Source organism: Felis catus, chromosome C1 (genome assembly GCF_018350175.1).
Source record: "Felis catus isolate Fca126 chromosome C1, F.catus_Fca126_mat1.0, whole genome shotgun sequence".
In the NCBI taxonomy this organism is placed as follows: Eukaryota; Metazoa; Chordata; class Mammalia; order Carnivora; family Felidae; genus Felis; species Felis catus.
Window position 1 is genome coordinate 107,766,683 of NC_058375.1, and position 26,164 is coordinate 107,792,846.

Below are 26,164 nucleotides of genomic sequence, written 5' to 3' on the forward strand. Positions count from 1 at the left end.
GGCTAACAGGGTGGAAGTTGAGGGAGGTGGGAGTGGCTAAATTAAGTTCTTAAAATAAGGGAACAATGGAACTGCTCTATCAACTGACTTCCTTTCATGAATGATTTCTCTGTAGCATAGGATGCTATTTGATAGCATTTTACCCACAGTAGAACTTTCAGAATCAAAGTCAATCCTCTCAAACCCTGCCGCTGTTTTACTAAGTGTATGAATATTCTGAATCTTAGTTGTCATTTCAACAATCTTCACAGCATCTTCACCAGGAGTAGATTCCATCTCGGGAAACCACTGTCTTTGCTCATCCGTTAGAACCCGCTCCTCCTCCATTCAAGTTTGATCATGAGAAGGCAGCAATTCAGTCCCATCTTCAGGCTCCACTTTAGCATTCTCTTCCTATTTCTACCACATCTGCAGTTACTGTCGCCACTGAAGTCTGGAACTACTCAAAGTCATCCATGAGGGTTGGAATCACCTTCTTCCAAACTCCTGTTACCTTTTGACCTCTTACCATGAATCATGTATGATCTTAATGGTATTAGGATGGTGAATCCTTTCCAGAAGGTTTTCCATTTACATTGCCCAGCTCCATCAGAGAAATCACTATGGCAGCTATAGCCTTAGGAAATGTATTTTTTAAATAATATGGCTTGAAAGTTTTTTAACTTTAAAACTTAAAATTACTCCTTGGTCCAGGAGCCACAGAATGGATGTTTTTAGCATCATGAAAACAAGATTAATATTATTGTATATCACCATCAGAGCTCCCGGTTGACCAGGAGCGTTGTCAATGAATAGTAACATTTTCAAAGGAGCCTTTTTTTCTGAGCATTATGTCTCAACAGTGGGCTTAAAAATGTTTTGTAAACTGTATTGGAAACAGATGTGCTGTCACCCAAGCTCTATTGTGCTATTTCTAGAGCACAGGCAGAGTAGATTTCTTTGTTTTGTTTTCCAACGTTTATTTATTTTTGGGACAGAGAGACATAGCATGAACAGGGGAGGGGCAGAGAGAGAGGGAGACACAGAATCGGAAACAGGCTCCAGGCTCTGAGCCATCAGCCCAGAGCCGGATGCGGGGCTTGAACTCACGGACCGCGAGATTGTGACCTGGCTGAAGTGGGACGCTTAACCGACTGCGCCACCCAGGCGTCCCCAGGCAGAGTAGATTTAACATAATTCTTAAGGGCCCTGGGGTTTGTGGAATGGTCAATGAGCACTGGCTTCCACTTAAAGTCACCACTGCATTAGCCTCTAATGAGAGAGTCTGTTTGTCCTTTGAAGCTTAGAAGCCAGGCATTGACTTATGCTTTCTAGTTATGAAAGTTCTAGATGGCATCTTCTTCCTATACAAGGCTATTTTATCTACATTGAAATCCTGTTGTTTTTTTTTAATTTTTTTTTTCAACGTTTATTTTTGGGACAGAGACAGAGCATGAACGGGGGAGGGGCAGAGAGAGAGGGAGACACAGAATCGGAAACAGGCTCCAGGCTCTGAGCCATCAGCCCAGAGCCGGATGCGGGGCTTGAACTCACGGACCGCGAGATTGTGACCTGGCTGAAGTGGGACGCTTAACCGACTGCGCCACCCAGGCGTCCCCAGGCAGAGTAGATTTAACATAATTCTTAAGGGCCTTGGGGTTTGTGGAATGGTCAATGAGCACTGGCTTCCACTTAAAGTCACCACTGCATTAGCCTCTAACGAGAGAGTCTGTCCTTTGAAGCTTAGAAGCCAGGCATTGACTTATGCTTTCTAGTTATGAAAGTTCTAGATGGCATCTTCTTCCTATACAAGGCTATTTTATCTACATTGAAACCCTGTTGTTTTTTTTTAATTTGTTTTTTCAACGTTTATTTATTTTTGGGACAGAGAGAGACAGAGCATGAACGGGGGAGGGGCAGAGAGAGAGGGAGACACAGAATCAGAAACAGGCTCCAGGCTCTGAGCCATCAGCCCAGAGCCTGACGCGGGGCTCGAACTCACGGACCGCGAGATCGTGACCTGGCTGAAGTCGGACGCTTAACCGACTGCGCCACCCAGGCGCCCCGAAACCCTGTTGTTTTTTGTAGCCACCTTTATTAGTGATCTTAGCTAGATCATCTGGATAACTTTGCAGCTTTGACATCGGCACTTGCCTCTTGGTCTGGCACTTTTATGTTATGGAGGTGTCTTCTTTCCTTAAACCTCATGAACCAACCTCTGTTAGCTTTAAACTCTTCTGCAAATTCTTCACCTCCCTCAGCCTTCACAAGAATGAAAGGAATTAGGGCCTTGCTCTGAATCTGGTTTTGGATTAAAGGGAGTGTTGTGACTGGTTTGATCTTCTATCCAGACCACTAAAATTTTCTCCATATCAGCCAATAGGCTGTTTCACTTTCTTATCATTTGTGTGTTCACTGGAGTAGCACTTTTAATTTCCTTCAAGAACTTTTCCTCTGCCCTCACCACTTGGCTGTTTGGCACTAGAGACTTAGCTTTTGGCCTATCTTGGCTTTCAACATGCCTTAGTCATTTTCTAGCTTTTGATTCGTGACTCTTCCTTTCACTTGAACACTTAGGGGCCATTGTAGGATTTTTAATTGGCCTAATTTTAATATTTTTGTGTCTCAGGGAATAGTGAGGTCCAAGGAGAGAGACAGAGGCAGTGGAATGGCTGGTCAGTGGAGCACACACACAAGTCAGAACACATATTTATGATTGTTTGCAATTTTTATATGGACGTGGTTTGTGGTTCCCCAAAACAATTATAATAGTAACATTAAAATCACTGATCACAGATCACCATAACAAATATAATAATAATGAAAAAGTTTAAACTATTGTGAGAATTAACCAAAATGTGACACAGAGACATGAATTGAACAAATGCTATTGGGAAACAGTGGTACCAATAGGTTTTTTGTTTTGTTTTGTTTTGTTTTTTTGCAGGCTTTCCAAAAACTTTCAATTTATAAAAAATACAATATCTGCAAAGCATAGTAAAGCAAAGTGCAATAAAACGAGGTGTGCCTGTGTCTGAAGAACCAAAGAAAGTGTGAAAGGCATCCTACTTTCCTTAACTCAGAGGTGTGGCTGCCTACAGAAATGCCAAGACCCAGGGTCCTGATGCAGCAGGAGGCATCAGGGTGGGGTAGGGTTGCACCATAGCACCATCAACCCACTCATTCTTACAGCTGAGCACTTAAGAAATCCCTTTTTCTTGTCACTGAAACATTGCAGAAGAAAGGGAGCACCTGGGGGGCCAAGGTGCCCTGCTAAGCTCTGTTGCCAGTCAGTCATGTCCTGGGAGCAGTTTTTCCAGAAGTGATGATGGATTTGTGCTGGTCCAATCATTCCCTTGTGATGAGAGTCACAGGCCACTTGTCCTTGCCAGCCCTTGGAGGTCTCACCTGCTGCCTCTACCTTGGGAAGAGGGAACTGTCAGGAGAACATTTAGCTCTTCAGGTCCCTCACACACCTCCTCCTCAGAGGGATATCTGGCCATCACCTCACATACCACATGGGGCCCTGCAGGGCCACTTTACCACAGAAGGCATCAACTCTGGGTACTGAAGCTTTCTGCAGCCACACAGAGTGATGCCCCATTCAGGAACTCAGCATAATAAACTCTGTAGTCACTTCCCTGGCCTTTGGGGACACTCCTGGCAGCAAAGGAGTGCTGAATTGTGCCAAATGAATACTAGCACTCACACACTATGGGTTCTGAAGCCACTTTCTTGACTTCTGTGAGCCTTCATTTACTCAGCTGCAGGGTGGGAGTAACAATGATGCCAAAATCACAAGTTATTTTAATGATTAAATGAAACAATTCTGTAACTACTGATCAGGGTAAAGGTATTCTCTGATTTATTTGTTTGTTCCATGTGAGACTATCAGACCAGCCAATGTAGTCAGTCAAACTTGGTCATGGTTACAAGATCCACCTTCTAACATTTTCCCAGGCTGCTGCCAGCCCCTTCCTGGACCCCATTCCTGTTGTGCTCTCTCTCCCACAAGTCTGCTCCCACCTCAAGGCAGCCCAGCTTTTCCTCAGGATGCCAGTATTTTAAGAAACACCTTGTGCAATTAAGATTTAATCAAGCTTTTTCTTTCTAAAAACAAAAACCAAACAAAAAAAAAAGACAAAAAACGTTTGGTGGCTGCCCATATCCTTTAAGATAAAAGTCAAAACTCCTTGACATGGCTTTCAGCCTCCTTCATGATGCCTCACCTCTCCCTCCTCACGTGCACCACACCACACAGTCATCCTTCCTGGCCCTGCAGTGCCCTGCACACACCCTGCTGTGTTACACCCATGTCTTCTCACATGCCTCTCCCTCTGCCTCAAATTCCTGCCCACACTTCTGTTCCTATGACATATTCTGGAAGATTCTAGACCCCACCACACTTTGTATGCACCTCTAGAGTATGTTCCTGTGTGTCACCCGTGGTGCAAACATGCATCAACAATTCTGTCCTCTGGAGGTCAAGGGCTGTGTTTTCTTCATCTTAGTAACCACATCTTCTACCCCATAGTAGTGTTTAGTGCATTAATATATGCCATTCCCTCCAGGAGGGAATTGATTTCATAGTCTGCTTCCAGTGTTCCAGCATCCCAAGCCAGCTGACCTGTCCTCCTCAAGGGCCAAGTATAGGCCTCCATTACTCTCTCGTGGGCATCCAGTGCAACTCTGCTCCCCACCCACTGGCTTCTGCCCCATCACAAATGAGAATTTATGTGCATCCACACTTTATATTTAACTATATGTGTATGTATCTTATCTGTGGGTAAACACCAGGGTGCTAATTATGGCAACTTTCTCAAAGTTTAAGCATGTAGTTTGTGGCTATGGAACAGAATAAACTAGATTGGCCAACCAAGGCTTGAAACCACAATTCCATATCATTTTGTTAAGACAAATGAAGTGAACTCCCCAGAGATAAGCTTTATCACATTCTGAGAGTAGTAAAGTAGTGATGGTAATAATTCTACAGCCCTAATTATCACCAATTAATCCTAGAATAACGCTAACATCGATTGCATGTTTTCTGTATGTTGAGCAGAATACTAAGAAATTTTACATGTACTGATTCAATGTTCACACCTGTACAAAGGATCCACCACTTACGGTTGTGTGACCCTGAGTAATTATATTGCTTCTTTTTGCCTCCCATTTCCTAATGAGTAAAGTGGGGATAGTCATGCAGTCATTACTACCTCATAGTAATTAAATAAATTACTGTATATAAATGCTTAGTAAGCTTCCTCAAAACATGACCCCCTTACCCTCAAAATTCATCTGAACCTGAAGTTATCAGTCTTAACCAGTAGGATCTATTACTTCGGAGCTGCTAATATGGCTTAGGCTGCCCAAGGGAATAACTAAAACCAACAGGTAGAAGAAAGAGAAAGCAGACTCATAATTTTCTAATAAAGCCTTTAAAATTATAAATGCAGCAATTTTACATCTTCTCTATCTTTGAGAAACTATTCTTCATGTGTAAAAGGAAGCATATATAAAAATACACGTGGAAGCCTTATTTGCAAGAGTGGAAAATCAAAGCAATCTATATGGCCATCAATTTAGAAATGGCTAAATAGACTGTGGCAGAACCAAAACATTACTAAGGAATAGTGACAAGCAACAATGTGACTTTATGCCTCTCTACAGTATGTGCAGGGCACTGATCTAAGTGCTTACATAAATTAATTCATTTAATCCACACATGAACTTAATGGGTATAGGCCCACTGTAATCCCTTAACAAAGGAGGAGACTGAAGCTAAAGGAGGGTCAATAATTTAGATCATGCAAATAACAGATGACAGAGCTGTGATCTGAATCCATGCAGTCTGGCTCCAGAGTGCATCCTCTTCCCCATTCTACTAATCTGTTGAGTGAAAAAAAAAAAAAAAGCAAGGGTCAGACACAAAAAGTATGTGTACACACAAATGTACACACAATACAATACTACATTGTTCCTAAATATGTACATAAATTCAAGAGAATGACTTACTAAAAAAATCATAGCAAATTATAACATTGGCTGCCTGTGCAAGACAACAAGACTTATGAACAAGGATTGGAAATGGTGTCTAGGAGAAATTTTACCCTAATCTAAATTTTACCCTAATCTTAGCTTTTGAGAAGACAATGTATTTCAGTATTGTAGAATAATTAGAAACTTAATATGAAAATGGCTAGAAGGAACCAGCTACTTCAAGTTAAATGAGTTCCCTAATCCTAAAAGAATTCGTCATCTACAGCTTAGATTGCCACTTTTAAGGAATTCTTTAGAGAGGACCCAAGCATCAGTGAGTGAGTGGGATGCAAGGCCACCTACTGGCCCAATCCAGGTGGTTGATACCTTAGGCAAATAAACTTAACATGCTCCAAATTACTCATTATCTTTTATCATCAAACTTCTCACCCTTCTTGTCTGCCCTAGCTCCATGAAACACCTTGCTTATATTCACCAAGATTAAATTCTAATTCCTTTTAATTTCTGTCCATTTTTCTAACTTCTTTACCCACCCTAAGTAACTTTAACTATTCTACAGACTTTTAATCATTCAAAGATGACTATTCATTAACCCCTAAGTCTTCTCTTCCCCATGCTAGTTGTAATAGTGGTGGTGAAAATAAGTAGTGATGGTGATGGTGATGGTGGTGGTGGTAAGGGTGGTAACAGTGAGAATGAATCACAGTGGCAGTAGCAGGGGTAACAGTGGACATAGTGAAGATGGTAACTGATGGTGGTGGTGGTGGCAATGACTGTGGTGTCAGTAGTAAAGAAGATAGTTGAAGTGATGATGCTGATGACAGTGGTAGTCCTGCTAAAGGGAGTAGATGTAATACTGGTGATGGCAGTGGGAATGGTGGAAGTGGTGACATTGGGGATGACAAAGTTAGTAGAGGCAGTGGAGCTGGTGGAGGTGATAGCAGCAGTGATGATAATGAGCAGAATCAGCAGGAGTAGTAGTGGGGAAGGTGGTAATGATGATGCTATTGAAGCACTTTAATATTGAAACTACTAGCACTAGTATTGAAACAATGCAATATAGGCATGGTGGCAATGGCATTGAAGATGATGGAAATAGATATGTTGAATTCAAACTAGGCACAAAGCAAAAAGCACCTCTATATGTAAGGCTGGTTACCTGACTGCTTAGACCCAAGTCCCTCCTGCTTCATTGCTGCCATTTGGCAGGACAAGCAGAGGGGAAGCACATGGACTGAAGTTAGAGCAGCAAAGGGGATGACACTTCCCAGGAGGGGTGGGCTGTAGGATAGCACTTTCTCCTTCCCAGCCATAGCAGTTTTTTCTGCATCTCAGCCTCCACGTCCACTTCATTTAGGGTTTGTCCAGGATGGCAATTTCTGTGTGCATTTGAGAGAAAGAAAAATGGGAATACAGAGTAAGGTAAGCCCACCAAGGGAGGCTTTTCAGGTGTTTCTACCATGGGCTAGACTTGGCCAGACCTGTCAGAGCCTGGCCCTACTAGTTGTCATTTCCTGTGGGGAGAGGTCAACAGTCAGAAGTGTGAGGTCACATTCCAGTGGTGTTGGCAAGGCCCCACCAGCCACACCTGGCTCAACACCCGCACAGACATGGAGCCCCGCTGAGGGACACTTGACCTGTTCTGCCACAAATGGAAAGGTGAGCAATTAATCTCAGGAATCAGAACACAACTTATTTTAAAGGAAAAAAAATGCTGTGCCTATAACATCTTGTGCAGAGTAACCACAACAGCCATGGCATCTCTGGAATTCAGTGGCATTTCTGAGACTCATTTCAGCAAAGGCAACATGTAAGTTGCCCCCATCATCCAAGAGTTTGGCTGAAGCACCTCTATTATCCCAAATTTGATTTCCTGAAGGATTAGGCACACTAGGCAGCAATTACCATCACCTTGTTCTCATCTCTTTTTGTGCTTTCCCCTGAAATTACTGGCTTGCCAAGATCTGACACTTACTGAGCAAGGCTCAGGGTTAAGTGTGGCATCCATATATCCTGTCTGTAGCCAAGTCTTAAGTAGTGATGGTAATGATGGTGGTGGTAGTAGCATCAGTGAAGGCTCCAAACAAGGACTGGTGACCCACTCACCATGACAAGCTCATCTTCCAATGAAATAGCATCCTTCTAGAGCCCCAAATGCCAATCATCCTTAAAATCTTACTCTTTCCTCTTCTTCCCCTTCTCTTAAAGGTCTGGTTACCTGCTCCCTCGTGGGTACAATCACCTTGGTTATGACATTTCTCCACATCTATAAGACACCACTTCATAACAGACACTGCACTGAGTACTAAAAATTGGATGCTCAGTAAGTTTCAGTTCTACCCTCAATTTCTTAGCCCGGCAAGGAAGATAGACATTAACACATAATGTAAACACAATATGGCAGGTGGTTTTTAAAAATATAATAATAGGGGTGCCTGAGTGGCTCAGTTGGTTGAGCATCTAACTCTTGATTTTAGTTCAGGTCATGATCCCAGGGTCATGATAACATGTGCCAGGCTCTGTGCTGAGTGTTGAGCCTGTTTGAGATTCTCTCTCTTTCCTTCTCCCTGTCTCTAGGATGGATGGATAGATAGATAGATACATACATACATACATACATAACTCAGGCCATTTTAGGGGTTCAGAAAGGGGGCACATAACCTAGTGTTGGAAGAGGCCTCTTGGATTGCATAATATCTGGCTTGGCTGAGAACCTCCTTTCCATTCAGCCCAAAGCAAGGTCAACTTAGGGGTCCCAAACCCTAGACATCCCCTGTTAAAGAGAGCCACAATAATGTCCCCCATTCCATTACAGAAGCTAAGTAAGTCGGCTTTAATTCCAGCTTCTAAAGGTCCTGAATTTTCCGGGTTCCTCAGAGGTCTCATCCCAGAGGAGGATTTGTGTGTGTATGTTTTGCCTGTGCCTAGAGTGATGAGTGACAACTACACACCTCTCAGAAAACACTTGCTGATGCTGATGTTGATGTTGACTTGTATCCCATAGGATAGCATAGTCTGAAGAGCATGGGTTCTGGAGTCAAACAGATAACCTATAATTCTGGCTCAGTTACTTTTCAGCATGTGACCTTGGACAAGTTCTTTATATTCCTCAGACCACACTTTGTCATCTGCAAAATGTGGGTAATAGGAGTACCTGGGCAGCTTAGTCAGTTGAGTGTCAAACTTCAGCTCAGGTCATGATCTCACAGTTCGTGACTTTGAGCCCTGCATTGGGCTCACTGCTGTCAGTGCAGAGCTTGCTTTGGATCCTCTGTCTCCCTCTGTCTCTGCCCCTCCCTTGCTCATGCTCTCTCTCAAAAATGAATAAACATTTAAAAATAAAATATGGGTAATAGTTTCACAGTACATGGTAAGGTTCAAATGAAGAAACACTAAAATAGTGAACATAGTGCTTTTCACATAGTATGTGCTCAACAAATGGTCATTGTCAACATTGGTAATAATAGTATTAAGTACTGAATGAGTGACTCAGAGAGAAACATGGGAGAAAACTGGACAAAAGGGACAAGGCCAGCCAGAGCCCAAGCCCAACGTTAGCCTTAGGGAAGGCAACACCACTGGAGAAAATCTGCCCTGGAAAGATTTCCCCTGATCACATCTCCACCCTCAGCTCCCCAATGACACCTGACATTTTACCATAAGAGCAACATTCTTCCAAATATAATTCTGACCCTCACAAATTGCATGCCCCCAGATGGAAAACCTCTTTGAACTAATATCAGATGTGTACACTCTGTTTTAAATGAATTGTACAATCTTTCCTTGAGTTTGAAATTTAATCAAACACCTATTTTCCAATAGTATTTACAAATAATAGATCTTGTTTAATCTTCACAACACCCTCAATACATAGGCAGATAAAGCCTTTTATACCTAGAGATGTAGCCCTAAGAAGGTTAAGTAATGTATATGCGGCCCCACAACCAGTGAGTGGTGAAACCAGGACTCTGCCCCATGTCTCTGACACCTGTTCTGTCACCAAAGTCTTGCCACAATGCAGAGACATTTCTGAGGATGATCTGGGTATAGAATGGAAGAGTCTGGGGGCTCCAAAGGAAAAAGTACAACTCAGAGGACACACTGCCTGCTTCAGGGTGACTCTGGCCTGCCCCTGAAGGCAGAGCTCTGGGTCAGCTCCTGAGTCTTAGTGTTCCCCAGGTCCATGGTGTTTCAGTAGGACAGAGATGGGCCTGCTCTCATGGTTGGAGCTTCCCCACCCACAGCTGAACCTGAGGTCCAACTTCTACACCAGTCTATATTTCCCAGGAAGATGTTTGGAACCCTCCAAAGGAAAATAGCAGGACCCGTGTTGTAACTTAGGGTGTCCAAACTCTCAGGAAATTCACATATTTCCTTCACAGTTTTCCCCATATCTATGTCATCCCTGTACTATTAATACTTTTCTCTAGATCAACTCACTGTTTTACTTAGCCAAATTTATTTCAAAGGTATATTACCACGGTATTACTTTATTTTACTTCATCCTACACAATAATATCCATAAAAATTATAAATCTGAAGTGCTTGTTCTAGTACGCATTAAAAATAGTGCAAAAGTATAGATAAATATTTCTAGAAATATTTCAAATTTTATTTTATTTATTTATTTATTTAATATTTTTTGTTTGTTTTTGAAAGAGAGAGTGTGAGGCAGGGAGGGGCAGGGGGAGAAGGAGACACAGAAGAAGGCTCCAGGTTCTGAGCTGACAGCAGAGAGCCAAATGTGGGGCTCAAACTCATGAGCCATGAGATCATGATCTGAGCCAAAGTCAGACACTTAACCAACTGAGGCAGGTGCCCCGAGAAAATATTTCAAATATTATAAATTCAAATATTATAAAACCTTTGTAGTCTATTCATGGCATGAAGACATGAGTAAAGTATTTTGACAGTTTATCAAAGTTAGCAAATGAATGAAAATATTAAAACCATTAGGATCTTTTTGAAGGTCAAAAGTAACATTTGTTTGCCTTTTTTTTTTTTAAGTAAACTCTACCCCTGATGTGGGGCTTAAACTCACAACTCTGATATCTAGAGTCACATGCTCTATTCACTGAGCAAGATGGGCACTCCCAAAGATTCCCCCCGACCCTTTTTAAAAAGTAACTCACAACCTTGAGATCAAGAATCATGCTCCATGGACTGAGCCAATGAGGTGCCCCTAAAGTAACATTTTAATAACAGCTTATCTATTCCTTTTGAAAATTATCATCCACTTACATATTTACATGTGTGTAATAAAGGTTTTCTACCTTCATCCACAATAAGTCATTTTCATTTTTTAAAGGGAGAGATAGGGAGGAATATTTTTTTTCTATTCATTCTCAAATACACATAAGTGATTATATTCCCAGATTGTTTCCTAATCTTTCCACCTCAATTAGAAATATTCATTCCGTGATCCAGTGTTGAAACTTGGTTCTTTCATATACTAACCCAATAATTGTAAGGTGATATTTCTTTATACTTTTTACTTTAAGGTAAGGTCGAGTGACTGCCCCAAAGTCCAAAACTGTTTAAGGAAATAACTCAGAAATCAAATACATGGTCCAGCACAAACCTTAATATTTTCATATGGGAGGGAGGAAAGTAGTACACAGCTATTACAATAAGAAATGCTTGTGATTCACCAGTGGAAAGCACACCTCACATTATGTAACTCCTTTGTAATCCATATAGGATCTAGCAGTGATTATGAGGAGTAAAATGTCTTCATTAATCATGGAGAGCAATTAAATACCATGAATAATTTAATCAGATATTAATATCAATCTATTTGAAATGAAATCACAGCAAAAAGCCACAAAACTAAAACCTTCAGAAAACTTCTGAAATGATATAATGTCTGATTATTTCCTTCTTTGGGGGCAAATGGGTCTTATAACTTCATGGAGTTGCCAGAATTAGACCAGAAAACCCAAATTTGGGAAGGGAGAGAAAATCAATATTCTGTTCAGACTCAAACTATAAAGCTTGCAACAATTCTCCTGCCCTTCTTACCTTCTTTTTCTCTCTTACTCTCTTCCTTCCTTCTGTTCTCCACTTCATTCTTTCCTTTTTTCTTTCCCTTCAATAAACAACACTGACTCAGTGCCTGGTGTATCCATAGGCTCCAAGTTTACTGAGAGCTGCAATGCCACCCCTGCCCTCCAGGAGCAAACAATCTTGTCTGGGAAGTGAAAATAGGACAGAGACCTAATATGTTCCCCACCCAGGCTAAAACACAATGTCCAGGCCACTGACAATTCTAGACGTGAGCTGGATTCTACCAGCATCCACTGCAGTGCTGGATGCTTGGGATGCAAGGAGCCCCCAGTGTGGTGGGGGCAGGATTACTGTGCTGCAGATGAGGTGCTCCCTCAATCAGATGGGGTGTTGGGCAAGGTTTTTTGGAAGAATGATGTCTGATGAAATATTGAAAGGAAAATAGAAGTTAGACAAATCAAGGAAAGGGGGCATTAACAGATGTAGCAAAAGCACAGGAAAAATACAAAGTTATTAAACACAGCCTAGATCAGTGGCAGAGAGGGTCATTGAGTTTGCAGCAAAATGCTTCTACAAGGGAATAGTCAAACATGGGCAGTACTGAACCACAAAAAAAGCCCTTTGGACTAAGAAATCAGGGCTTCATCCTCATGTGGAGACACTGAATACTTTTAGCTGAAGCATGACCTTATTGGGCAAATCTACTACCATGGCTAGAGAAACAATGGAAAATGATGTGGGCCAGTTTGACACGTAATACAGTTACTGTGGACACTGAGGGCTGGCTGACAGCAATTCCAGGGCCAACATTCCCAGGAGAGAGGGAACAGGTTCTATGAAGAAGAGTCTGATGTGAGGAAAGATACTGGAGTCTGTGGAAAGGAGACAGAAACACATATACACAGATATATATACACACATCACACACATATATGTGTACACATAAACATGGACACATGGACATATGGACACACACCCCACACAGACTCAAAGACACATACACATATCACACATGCCTACACACGTGTATAAGCATATAATATGTACACACAAACATGTGTGCACATATATACACAGACAGGTACACACATTATACATGTCCATACACATCATTAATTCACACACGCATCACACATGGACACATACACATCACACGTGTGTACACACATCACACATGCACACCTAGCCACATACACATGAAAGGAAATATGAGAACCAAAGCTCAAATCTGGAGAAACCTATCTACAGTTTTCACTATTTTCCAATCCCAACTCAAAACACCTCTTCCAAGAAGGCTTTTCCAGTGACTCCTTTTCTCTGCATCCCCTTATCCCATGGGCACTTGGCTACTATTGCCCTAAGTGACTTGTTTTTCAAATGCCCCATTAAACTGCTGACTCTTCCTCTGTCCCTTACTCCTACTCTCCCACACATACACTAAAAGGTTTGCAACAACATGAATGGAGCTAGAGAGTATAATCCTAAGCGAAATAAGTCAGTCAGAGAAAAACAAATACCATATGATGGAATACTCATAGATGGAATTTAAGAAATAAAACAGATGAGCAAAGAGAAAAAAGATAGAGAGAGAGAGAGAGAGGCAAACAGGAAAACTATAGTTAAGAAACACTCTTAACTATAGAGAACAAAGAGATGGTTCTGAGAGGGGATGGGCAAAATAGGTGATGGGGACTAAGGAGTGCGTCTGTGATGAGCACCGGGTGGAAGCAATCACTGTGTTGCAGACCTAAAACTAATATTTCACTGTAGACTATACTGGAATTAAAAATTTTTTAGAAGGTATTGTTTCTGACTGCACATTCCCAAGGGAATCCTGGCCCTGTGAGGAATAGATGGAGACAAAATGAAAACAACATTTGATGGAAAATAATGACTCGGTGGAGTTAGAGTCAAGGGGAACTGAGGCACTAGGTTCTGCACAAAGAGTCATCGGAGATGAGAACTAAAGGATTGGGGATTGGTTCTCATGCAACTAACCTTTCTCCTCACCTACTATGAAGCCACTCTGTGCACATAAACGAAGATAAAGATAATTAGCAATCTGTCAGGGAGACAACAAATACCCACTGAAATTCAACAATGAGGTCTTAAGGGTAAAGAGGTTACAGGGCAGGTGGAAGTAAGATAAGGAGCGGGAAAAGGAGCACAGCCACTAAAACTAATGGAGGGCCATGGGGATATGTGCATGATGAAAATATCACGTGGAAAATCAGCACCCAAAACGGAGAGTTTATATGAAAGGAAGGTATAAGTAAGAAGGAAAAAGAGATGAAAGTACTAACCAAGACTTAACATTAATTGTATTTAAATACTGGAATTAAATGTAACTTGTTTTCTCTGCTTTACTTTTCAAGTTATGGTGAAGCTACTTGGTTTTTGTTTTTGTTTTGTTTTTCTTTGTATTTTACAACAGAATGATTTACTAGAAAGTAAGGGGCCAGTTCCACAAGGGGATTCACTTCCAGGGAACATTCAGGAGATAAAATAATCCTTCCTCTGAGACCCAAAGTGATCTTTGCTAATCATAGAAGGATCTAAGGCAATAGTAGCCTGCCCACATGTTTCTCTTAATCCCCAGCAATTATATCCACCCTGGGTAATGATACTCTGCAAAGGTTACTCATAGCACAGGCCAACTTTCCTCACCCAACCCTTCTGCTAAATCCCTCCCTCCTCCTCCACAGCAAGCTTGGTGGGGGGGGAATGCTCTTGGGGAAGAAAAGTACCCAAAATGCCTCTCACTGGAACAAGGCTAGCACACAGGGAGGTATGAGAGTTTCTAACCTCTTTTCCCAGGGGCCCTTGATTCTTGTCATCCCACCTAGTTTCTTCCCTATTACTACCTCTGATCCTCATTTCTCCTTCCTCTCTGTCCAGAGTGAGGCTCTGGGAAGGAGGGACCAAAAGGAAACTGGACAGAAGTCAGACTGTATACGTGGAGAAATTGAAGTTGGGGGAGGGGGGTGGGAAATGTGAGCTTAAGATCACAGGTTTAGAGCACAAGAACTCCCAAGACCCCAATACCTCAGAAGAGAAAAGATTCTAATCCTTAACCTTCAGAACAGACCAGAGACTGGCAAACCTCAGAAGTGCCCCCGGGTGCTGCTTCAGGCCCCTCCAGAAAGCTGACCACTGGACCATGGGTGATTAGTATCTATAGGAAAGCATGATCCAAGGAATATTCTGAAAAATAAGAAAGGGAGATGATAGGGGAATCAGGCACCTTGAATGAAAGATGGGGGGTGGCAGGGGAAAGCAGCTTGCCATGACCAATCTATTTAAAGTAATTTCCATGGAAAACTAAATCAGATTGTATTTTCCCTGGGATATGAGGCTAAAATTCTCATCATCTCCTTCACTGATGAACAAGTACATATCAAATACTCTGAGTTAAATGGAGAAGTGGAAAATTAGGAGCATCCAATCTTGCCTAGATGCTGTTCCTAGTTCAGGAGAGAAGGCCCTAGGAATCCACACCAGATGTGAAAAATGGTTCCATAGCCCTTCACCTTGGAACTCTCTGAGCATATGAAAGGACCCAATGGAAAAGTCAGTAGAGGCACACAAACCAAATTGTGATTATTCTTACATTTCTAAGCAATCAAGAGGTTTGCCATAAATCATCCACCCAATTTCAACAGCTTCAACTACTGAAATAAGGTATAGTTTGAAGAATGAACAAAAATTAAGGATAACCAGCAAATGTGATGAAAGAGCTTTCCTGGTCAAAACACAGGCTGGATCCAGATTCTGGTCTTCAGTAGTAAATCCCATTAGCTGTCTTTGAGTCAGAGAGGTCACATCCAAAGCCTGCTGTAGCCCCAGGGAATTCCTGAGAGACCCATGTAAGAGTCAAAATTAGATTTGAGACCAAAATGGAAAGAGCACTTACCTTACCTTGATTTTCAATGACTCCCAGTAAAGGAGAGGTATATTGGTGCTGGTCATCTTAAAGCAGCATGCTCCCGAAAGAATTTGGGTTAAAGCTTTAGGCCAAAGAGCTTAGAAGGCTGTGGGTCTGAAATGTTTGTGCTTTTTCCTTCATATCGTTTTGATTTCCAGATTTTATTTGACTTGGGAGTCAGTTAAAGCAACGATGCATTATCTGCCCATGGATAATCAGTGGATTAACAGTGGACGGGCTGAACCAACATTCTTGGGCCACCAACTACCACCAGGCGCAAAAGTCCTGAGAGGCCTCCTCTGACACAGCCTATCTCGGAGCAGGACAGGGCCCATAACTGCTGTTCACTGCTCCTCCCTGCTTGTAAAGTTTATATGTGAGCCCTCAGGCTATGCAGCAGCTGCCCACCTGTTGAAGGAACTCAGCATCAACAATTTCCTTCCAGGCCCAGAGGCTAGAGCACTCAGACCCAGGAGTTTACCTGAACATGTCAGCTCAATACTTTTACTGTCTTTGTAACTACTTCCTGGTCTCACTGCCAACACCTGGAGATAATCTTGTCAGGAGAAATCACAAAGCCTCTAAGGAGTCTGCAGTGGGAAAAGCTTAGAATGGGAAGGCCAGAGACCCAGTCTCTAGTCTCGGGCCTGTTGTGTGGCCTTGGGAAATAGTTTGGCTTCTCTGGGCCTTGGGTTGTTCATCTACCTCCAACAATGGTAAAGGTCTATCAGATGACCTCTACCTCCTCTTGGCTCCTACAGTCCACTAATTAACAGAACCGTCCTTGAGCACCTGGGAGCAACCACAAGAGTGAGATCTGTTCCCTGCCTCCTAGAGGGTGTGAACCTGAGCCTGCCTGGGATGTCATCCCCTCATTCTGCCCATATTGATTCAAAAAGAAGAGGCATGTAGTACTTGGAAAGAATGCAAAATTTGGAATCAAAACAACTGAGTCTGAATCCTGGCTTTGCCACTTAAAGGTTGGGGAAATGTAAGCAGTTCCATTAGCCTCTATGGGCTGATTGCTTTATCTGGGAAATGAGGATGACATCACTGAGCACACAGGACCCTTGTGAGGAATAGACAAGACCCATATGCAGCAGCAGTCCATAAACACGAGTCTGTCCACGCCAAAAGTGTCTAAGCCAAGCAAGTGCAGTCCCTGGGCACACTGCTCATCTTGCATGCATCTACAAGCTATTCAGGAATGCTGGAACAACTCTGCTGTGGGCCTCCTTCCCCATGCAGGGATGAGCTCCAGAAGCACCAAAAGAGAGTCATTCAAAAGTCAACACGTCCAAATAAAGCTCCAGGATGCTATAAACTCTCTTTGAATCTTAGGATGCAAAATAAGGAACTAATGGGGACCCAGCTGTCAAGGACAGTTATAAGTTGAAAAAAGGAGACAAGGCTACTGGATGTGTCATTAGCAGGCTGTAACTGGTACAGTAGTTCCTTAAGGGATTGGAAAGGGAAAGTGGCAAAGAAAATGGAACCAGTGGGTGGATGGACCTAGGGAAGCTTCCTGGAGAAGGAATTCTAGCAGCCATGAACCACTAGAGAGCTGTCCTTCTCCCAGTTCTCTAACAAAGACAACCACCTCTTCAAACTGCTGACCCAGGAACGTTGGAGAGAGGATGAATATGTACCCTGGAGCGGTGGGGGGGGGGGGGGGGGGGCTGTTCTGAAGCTCTGAGGCACCTCCTGGCCAGGACTAGAAGAGGAAACTTTCACAGTGAATGTAAACAATGTTATGTTTAGGGCTTCCAAGCTCTATGCCTGCCCTGCCAATGCTCCTGAGCCCTTGCCCTGTGTCTTTTTTTATTCTTTACAAACCACCTGTTGCCCTTTAACCCTCAGTTAGGTAGGTTGTCAGCACTCAATCATGAGGATGCATGTGTGTAGCTTTAGACACATAAAGACTGTAATGAGTAGGCTTCTATCAGGCTGGGGGGTCCCCATATTCAAGAGCTGTGATCTCCCTTCAGACTGAGGATTGCCTGGGATAGGGACCATGTTCCCCCCCCCCCACCACCACCACCACCAGAGCTGTTAGTCAACAGGCATTAAGAATTCCTTTCAGGGGCACCTGGGTGGCTCAGTCGGTTAAGCTTCTGACTTCAGCTCATGTCATGATCTCACAGTTGGTAAGTTTGAGCCCTGCATAGGTCCCTATGCTAACAGCTCAGAGCCTGGAGCCTGCTTCTGATTCTGTGTCTCCTACTCTCTCTGCCCCTCCCACACTCACGTTCTGTCTCTCAAAAATAAATAAATCTTTAAAAATTTTTTTAAATTAAAAATAAAAGAATTCCTTTCATTTCCACCAGGATTCAGTGAGCAGCTATTAATTCCTAGCACCACACTGAGCACTGAAGCATTTGCTTTCTGGTCCATCCCCTCTAAGGATACAGGTAAAGGCAAGAACAAAGATGTGATCTGTGAGGCTGCAGAACTCAGGTGTGCTAGCACACATTCAAGGTAAGTATATAAGGGTTATAAATCTTAAAAATATGACATATGAAGTCAAAAAACTTCAAATACCCAAGTGTAATAATTCTACAAACTTCCATCATTTCCTCACTGATTTGATGAAATGTGATCATCAATTGCTGTCCACACAGTATCTCATTACTTCTGGTCTAGAGGGATAAAATGGAGAAGCAAGCTCATATGTTCACCTCAGGCAAGGTTAACTTAGAGCCTACAAGATCTAGCATTGCTGTCAATACCATGTTGCATCAGCCTCTTCTACATGTTAGCAAAGTAGAATGTACTAGTTAGAAAGGTTTTCTTATTAAATGCTACCTAGAATAGCAAAGGCAGGCATGGAATATCCCTCTCCAAAATCCACCAAGGAGATCCGTGCACAGCTTTGACAAGGTTTCTGACTCTATTAATGTTCAGTGTAGTACCCAGTACACTGTGTTGGCTGGATTAATGCATAAAGCTCTAGAATCTCAAATCTTATATATAGAAAGAAAGAAAATATCATATCTTTACATACTCCAACTGACATGGGCAATTTGAAGATTAGCTTTATGGGATTACCTGCACTTGAGGCTTCCAAACTTGAGAATTTCATATAGTAACATTTCCCTCTCTTCTGTGATAGCCAATTTTTATAGTTTGACAAGTAAGGACTTGAAACAAACTACAACCTCCTGGAGTTTCCATCACTTTTAAACAAAATGATATTTTTAACACACACAAATGTAGGAAGGCCATGATTTCAAAATAAAAGACTTTTCTTCTCAAGAATACACTACTGAGGGGCACCTGGGTGGCTCAGTCAGTTAAGTGTCCAGCTTCGACTCAGGTCATGATCTCACAGTTCGTGTGTTCGAGCCCCACGTTGGGCTCTGTGCTGACAGCTCAGAGCCCGGTGCCTGCTTCGGATTCTGTGTCTCCCTCTCTCTCTGCTCTTCCCCCACTCATGCTGTCTCAAAAGTAAATAAACATGGAAAGAAAAAAAAAAAGAGTACACTGCTGATATCCTTTTACTTACATTTTCCTCCAGACTAGAGAACACACAGTAATGGGCCAACATGGGCCCACAGATCAGTGCTGGAATTGTACATGGTCTACGCCCTCTCTCTTTCTCCAGTGCTTCCCAACTAAATAAAACCAACCTTTGTTATACCCATGGTAGTCATCTAGTTGGGGCTTACTTCCCTTCAAAATCTCACTGGTGCCTCAGCTTCAAGTTGAGAAACATGCTTTCTCCAATAGGTCCTGGCTTCTCCCTTCTGGCTAGTCTCTCAGGAGGAGAGCATCTGGGTTTGCCTGGGTTCATGCCTTTCAAACTAAAACTAGAGCCACGGGTTTCTGAAGGCCACAATCTAATCAGAACCACTTGATCATTAAAACTCCACCATAATTAACAGTCAATTTATTATTGGATCTGTCATTTCAACACACAGATGGGTGGAACAAAGTTCAAATGCCATAATTTAGACAATAACAATTGAGTTCCAGTGATGAAAGAAGGGGGGGAGCATGCCATTCATACATAGAGGTGATGCTACTGATCCAGGGTCAATGGGGAATTTTTGAGTTATTTTCCCACTAAGAACTTGCCTCAAGTTACCCATGGACTCCCTTCTGGCCTTGGTGTCCAAGGGTAGGCCACGTTGGAGGTAAGACTGTGCTGTAATAGGAGAAAACAATAAAAACAAAAGCATCACCTTCTGTACTTTATATAACTATTCCTGCTTCCTGAGTCTATGAAACAGGTATTATTCTTATTTGATAGACAAGGTCACTGAGCATCAGAAGCCTACTTATTCAATAGTCAACAAATAACTACTAAGTGCCTCCTATGTCAGACACTGGGTAAGGTGCTATGACTTTGTCCAAGGTGACACAGCTGACAAGTACCATAGGGAGCACCCAAACCCAGTCACTTAACCTCAAGTCCCCTCCATTCCACGGCTGCCTCATAGGCTGAGGTCACTGTTGCCACATAAGACCTCAGGATGTCAGGGCCAAAGGCCATGGTGGGAAGGACCACATGGTCCTTCCTTGCTCCTCTGCAAGGAAAGTATCAACGATCAGAGGAATAAATCTGCAGAAATAAATAAATGTAGATAGCCATGTTCCATTAGTAATAGTCCTGTCTATGGTGTAGACTCGGGCAAACTCTTGGGCCAGTTATAGTCCTGTCTATGGTGTAGACTCTTGGGCCAACTAAGAGTCTGAGACCTAGTCCTCAAGCACGGACCTCTGTTCACAGCATGAACCCTTTGTCATAGGTTGTGGAAACAATGACTGCCATCCACTCTAGCCAGCCATCCCTGCTGCCACACAGTTGCATCAGAGAAGGGGCCAGTCACACACTATCTCAAGAATGCCAAAATCTTCATGAATGGGCCACCCTGTGCCTGTAATCAACAGACAGGTGGGGTGACAGCCATGGGTCACATAACTGAGGTCAAACATGAGAGGCTGGCCCAGATCAATAGATGAGTCAGGGCTCAGAGTATAAAACCTTGGGAGCTCCAGTGCTCCCAACATAAGCCAGCATCTCCTCTCCTTACTCAGCTCCTGGTGCTTCAAGTAAGTGTGAGTTCTCCTGACTCTCATCTTCCCAGCTAGTCTTCCCCAGGCCTGTGCAGGCTAGGTGGACTAGGGGACAGATTGGCAAGACCTCTGACCCCTTTGGAAACTATAGGACCTCTGACTTTCCAACTGCATTCATGTTTAGAGGGAATTCAGGCAGGAAGGCAGTGGGGGCTGAGCTGTTGCTGTGTGGATTTGTGTCTCTGATCTTCTGGCCAGAATAGGAACTCCACAAAGACAAGACTACCTTCTATCTCTATGGCACCCCTCTAGGAGCAGGCAAGTGATGGGCACAAAGTTCCATCTATCTCTATGGCACCCTTCTAGGAGCAGGCCAGTGATGGGCACAGAGGGACATTCTGCAGACTGCTCCTATGAGTGGGCAGGAGAATAGGCTGAGTCTTAGTTCCAGAGAGTAAGAGAGAACAAGGAGAGTAATGCAGACAATGCTGCAGATGGTGGATATTTGGGGAACCTCAGGAACCCAGTGCCAGTTTTTCAGAGATGTTCTGAGAGAGAAATGGCATGAGATGCCATGGCACAACTTCCTACTATTAATGGCCCCCCTCAACCAAGCTTGGCTGTAAGCAAAGCCTACATCTTCTGGTCAGAGATTCTGATCCAAAGGACCACTGGGTCCTTTCCCCTGTGTACAGACAAGACCAGATCAGGGGGAGACTGCTTTTTCTGATAACTAGCTTCCGGATCATGGCTAGGCTCAGTGGGACAGACCAAGAGTTTGAACTAAGAGCTTTTGCAGAGAAGGTGGGGGGGTGGGGGCAACAGCCCTCTGACATTCGGACAAACCTCCCTCTGTTTTGTCAGGGATAGGTAAAATCCTCCACCCTAGGTGGAGGTTTGTGGAAATTTCTATTTGCATTCAGAGAATCTGTGTTGGGATTGGAGGAGGCATGAGTGATGAAGTGCTCGAACTGTCTCATTTTTCAGGAAGTGAGGATAGAGGTGGGACTGTGGGTCATTTAATCCCAAATCACTCAGATGCCAAAGGCAGAGCTGGGAGAGAGAAATGCGAGCAGTACCTGGGCTATTTACTGCTTGGTAAAGACTTTCTGAGGGGGAAACGACTAATCCCAGGAGTCCCATATGAGAGTTCTTCCCGGTCTAAACAGACGGCATCAAGCCCAGCCTGGCCGTGCTGCCCTGAAGGATGATGGGCGTTTCCACGGCTGTCCCTGCCTCTTCCATGCGCTTGCGGTTGGTCCAGTGATGCTCCCTGCTCTTTCTAGGCTTCTCTCTCTCCTTAAACAAGATGTCTCACCAGAAAAAGCAGCCCACCCCCATGCCCCCAGTGGGCTGCGGGAAGACCTCCGGCGGGGGCGGCGGGGGCGGCGGAGGCGGCGGAGGCTCCGGTTGCGGAGGCTACTCTGGAGGCGGCGGAGGCTCCAGCTGCGGAGGCTACTCAGGAGGCGGCGGAGGCTCCAGCTGCGGGGGCTACTCAGGCGGCGGCGGCGGCGGCGGCGGTTCCAGCGGGAGTGTGAAGTACTCCGGGGGTGGTGGCAGCTGTGGGGGCGGCGGAGGCTCCAGCTGCGGAGGCGGCGGAGGCTCCAGCTGCGGAGGCTACTCCGGGGGCGGCGGAGGCTCCAGCTGCGGAGGCTCCAGCAGCGGAGGCGGCGGAGGCTCCAGCTGCGGAGGCTACTCCGGGGGCGGTGGAGGCTCCAGCTGCGGAGGTGGAGGCTCCAGCTGCGGGGGTTACTCCGGGGGCGGGGGAGGCTCCAGCTGCGGGGGCTACTCCGGGGGCGGCGGAGGCTCCGGGCAGCAGGTTCAGTGCCAGAGTTATGGAAGCATCTCTAGCGGCGGCTGCGGCGGGGGCTCCTCCGGCTGCGGGAGCGGCGGGGGCTCCTCCGGCTGCGGGGGCGGCGGGGGCTCCTCCGGCTGCGGGGGCGGCGGGGGCTCCTCCGGCTGCGGGGGAGCTGGCTACTTCTCCTCGCAGCAGACCACCCAGACCTCCTGCATGCCGCAGCAGAGCTACGGAGGGGGGTCTTCCTGCGCTGGGGGCGGCGGCTCCTCTGGAGGCGGCGGCAGCTGCTTCTCCAGTGGTGGGGGGTCGTCCTGCGGTGGGGGCAGCGGCTCCTCCGGGGGCGGCGGCGGCTGCTTCTCCAGTGGTGGGGGGTCGTCCTGCGGTGGAGGCGGCAGCTCCGGTGGGGGCTCCGGAGGTGGCAAGGGCGTCCCGATCTGCCACCAGACCCAGCAGAAGCAGGCGCCTACTTGGCCAAGCAAATAAGGCCAGTTGGACGCCGCGGAGACTGAGGAGCTGGAGCCGTTTTCCGTGGGCGCCTATGGGCTCAGCGCTCTCTTGATATTGCCGAGGTTCCCAAATGCTTCGTGTGTTACACCCAGGCGAAGCCTTAGAGTTCTGGGGCTGCTTCTTGTTCTACAGGTTTTCCTCTTTGGTTTCTGTACAACTACCTCCCAACCCCAGTGCCTCCTCAGTCAATAAATTTGCAATTCATGAGAATTTCTGGGTTTTAGTCACCTTTGTATCTTCCAAGTCACATTTCATTCATTTCCTTTCCTCCGTTCACTCATCCGTCCATATATACATTCATTCAACAAATACACTTATTTTGTTGGGGGAAGGGGGTCAGCAGAGGAGGGAGGAATGACTGGCAACCAGAAGCAAAGATGTGAGCTCTCTGTTTTATGGCTTAAGATGGTGAGGTGATCCTCAAACACAAAGATTCTGCGGACAGATTTCCATGAACAACCCCATAGTGGGTTGGATTGCCACTCTGGGTCTTCTTCTTGAGCTCAATGCTTTTTAAAGACAGGTCTGCCCTGGGGAGATGCTGTCTCTCATAGTCCAGAACTTGCTCTGCAAGGTCTGAAGGCAGGGTGGCTTCACATGAGGAGCACTAGCGTATGCTACCCAGACTCACAGGAGAAAGAATAATTGTATATATGTGACTCTCTACAGCGTGTGAGATGTTTACTAGGTACCTGTAGGGAGAGGAGGAAGTACAGGAGCTGTTTCCTGATCTCTTAAAGACGCTTCACCTAACTTAGGAACATACAGCGTAAGTGTATGCAAAAAACATACCAGTACCAGAGAGGTCATGGGGAAACACAGGAAACATACCAATTAGCAAGGAAAAAGCTCTAATTGCTCTGTTAATTGCGTAGGTCTCAAAAGAGATATAGAGTATCAGTCTGGCCAGGAATTCTCCAGGCCCCATTTCATATCTTGATTCTACTACCTCTAGGTAAATGTTAACTTATTGATTTACCTGAAGCAAAACACCTGCTACACCAAAAATCCAAAGTACTCTCCTTACCCAGTCATTGCTGGAGACAAAAAGACAAATTATCCCTCCCCAGTTCTTCCATTTAGAGAGTCAAAACAGGTAGCAGCTTTAAAGACCCAATAGTCCAACCACTGCATATTATATATACATATACATATGTATATTTTTTAAATAAAAGTAAGACATTTAGTTCTGTATCGGATGGAGTAGATGCACTTCTCCTTATTGCTCCAGCTAAATGTAACTAAAATATCTGGGCATAATATATTTAAAAAAACATAAGGACAGTCTAAAAGGTGGAGAGAAGAAGGCAGAGTAGCTAGGGTCCTCAGAACTTGAGGACTGACACTGTCTGTGGTAAGTTCCCTGGGTTTCCTTTTTGCTTCCTATTATCTTAGATTGGGCACTGCAAAGTCTGCAACCAAGAAATGCCAACAGGTGCAGACAAATACCTCCCACCATATCCAAAGGACCAAGAAACATGACCTAGAGAGGCAGAAATCTTTTATGATAATATCCACCCTACTATAACTAACCACCCTGGAAAAAAAGAACGAGAAGATTGGACTTCTCCTTTCCAGTGGTAAGGAGATAACACCCCCTATGCACACACTTCCTTCACTGGTGTAGTATTAGCAGAGACCTGCTGTAATATAAGATTTGAATAAGATCCAGGGTCTCAAAACATAATGCCTGGAATGTCTAGCACACAATAAAAAATTACTTACCATACCAAGAACCAGGAAAATCTCAACTTGAATGAGAAAAGACACAATCAATACCAACACTGAAATGAAACAGATTTGGGACTTTAAAGATATTATAAAAATGCTTCCACAAGAATTTACAAACACACTTGAAAAAAATAGAAAGTCTTGGCAAAGAAATGGAAACTATAAAGAAGAATTAAGTGAAAATTTATAATAAACAACTGTAGAATTAAATTTTAGAATTGAAAAATATAAAATTCACTGGGTGTGTTCAGTAGCAGAATGGAAATCACAGTGTAAAGAATCAGTGAACTCGAAAATAGGTCAATAGAAATTATCCAATCTCAAAGACAGAGAGAAAATAGGCTGAAAGAAAAGAAGAAGAAGAAGAGAGCTTCAAAAGCCTGTGGGACAACACAAGAGCTAGCATTCATGTAATCAGAGTCCCAAAAGGAGAAGAGAATATGGGGCTAAAAAATTTAGAAGAAATAATAGATCAAAATTATGTAAATTTGGTGAAAGGCATAAATCTACAGATTTAAGAAGGTAAGTCAACTTCAAACAGGATAAACCCAAAGAAAGCCACACCACTACATCACTCTATAAAAGTGAATTTAAAATGAATGAAAGACTAAAAGTTAAGACCTGAAACTATGGAACTCCTAGGAGAAAGCATAGGGATAAAGTTCCTTGATAATGGTCTCAGCAGCAATTTTCTGGATATGACAACAAAGCATAAGCAACAAATGCAAAAAGATAAATAAGTGGGACTACATCAAACTAAAGTGCTTCTCACAGCAAATGAAAAACCAACAAAATGAAAAGGTGGCCTACAGTATGGGAGAAAATACTTGCAAATCATATAACTGACAAGGGGTTATAATCTAAAATTTAGAAAAATAACTTACAACTCAACAGCAAAAAAAAAAAAAATTAACAACTTAAACACTGGCAGAGAAGGTGAATATACCATTATCCAGACACACCAATGGCCAACTGGTACATGAAAAGGTACTCAACATAACTAACCATCAGGGAAATGCAAGCCAACATCACAATGACATATCACCTCACACCAGTCAGAATGGCTATACAGTATGGAGGTTCCTCAGAAAGTTAAAAATAGGATTACCATTTAATCTAGAAATCCCATTTCTGGGTATATATCCAAACTGAAATCAGGATCTTGCAGAGATATCTGTATATACAATGTTCACTGCAGC

At 43.8% G+C, this 26,164-nt stretch overlaps 1 protein-coding gene and 1 long non-coding RNA gene across 4 annotated transcripts; one reads left to right on the forward strand and one right to left on the reverse strand.

Moving 5' to 3' along the window:
* Nucleotides 1–2,688: 2,688 nt before the first annotated feature.
* LOC109502613 lies at nucleotides 2,689–7,603 on the reverse strand. Its single transcript, XR_002161329.3, has 2 exons — nucleotides 7,139–7,603; nucleotides 2,689–5,868 (listed from the first exon to the last, which is right to left on the reverse strand). It is a non-coding gene; the product is annotated as an uncharacterized LOC109502613 (long non-coding RNA).
* Nucleotides 7,604–20,854: 13,251 nt separating this feature from the next.
* On the forward strand, nucleotides 20,855–23,444 carry LORICRIN (loricrin cornified envelope precursor protein). 3 transcript variants are annotated; one of them, XM_045033545.1, is made up of 3 exons: nucleotides 20,855–20,965; nucleotides 22,216–22,521; nucleotides 22,597–23,444. In XM_045033545.1, the coding sequence occupies exons 2-3, from the start codon at nucleotides 22,239–22,241 to the stop codon at nucleotides 23,208–23,210; spliced, it is 897 nt and encodes a 298-aa protein (XP_044889480.1). In that variant the 5' UTR covers nucleotides 20,855–20,965; nucleotides 22,216–22,238; the 3' UTR covers nucleotides 23,211–23,444. The 3 variants fall into 3 exon arrangements, with proteins under 3 accessions (XP_044889480.1, XP_023114948.2, XP_023114949.2); XM_023259180.2 differs by having other exon boundaries at nucleotides 22,216–23,444; XM_023259181.2 differs by having other exon boundaries at nucleotides 20,876–20,971; nucleotides 22,216–23,444.
* Nucleotides 23,445–26,164: the final 2,720 nt, after the last annotated feature.

What these genes read in the sequence shown, in the direction of transcription:
- LORICRIN (XM_023259180.2), top strand. Translation starts at nt 22,239, where the DNA reads ATGTCTCACCAGAAAAAGCAGCCCACCCCCATGCCCCCAGTGGGCTGC.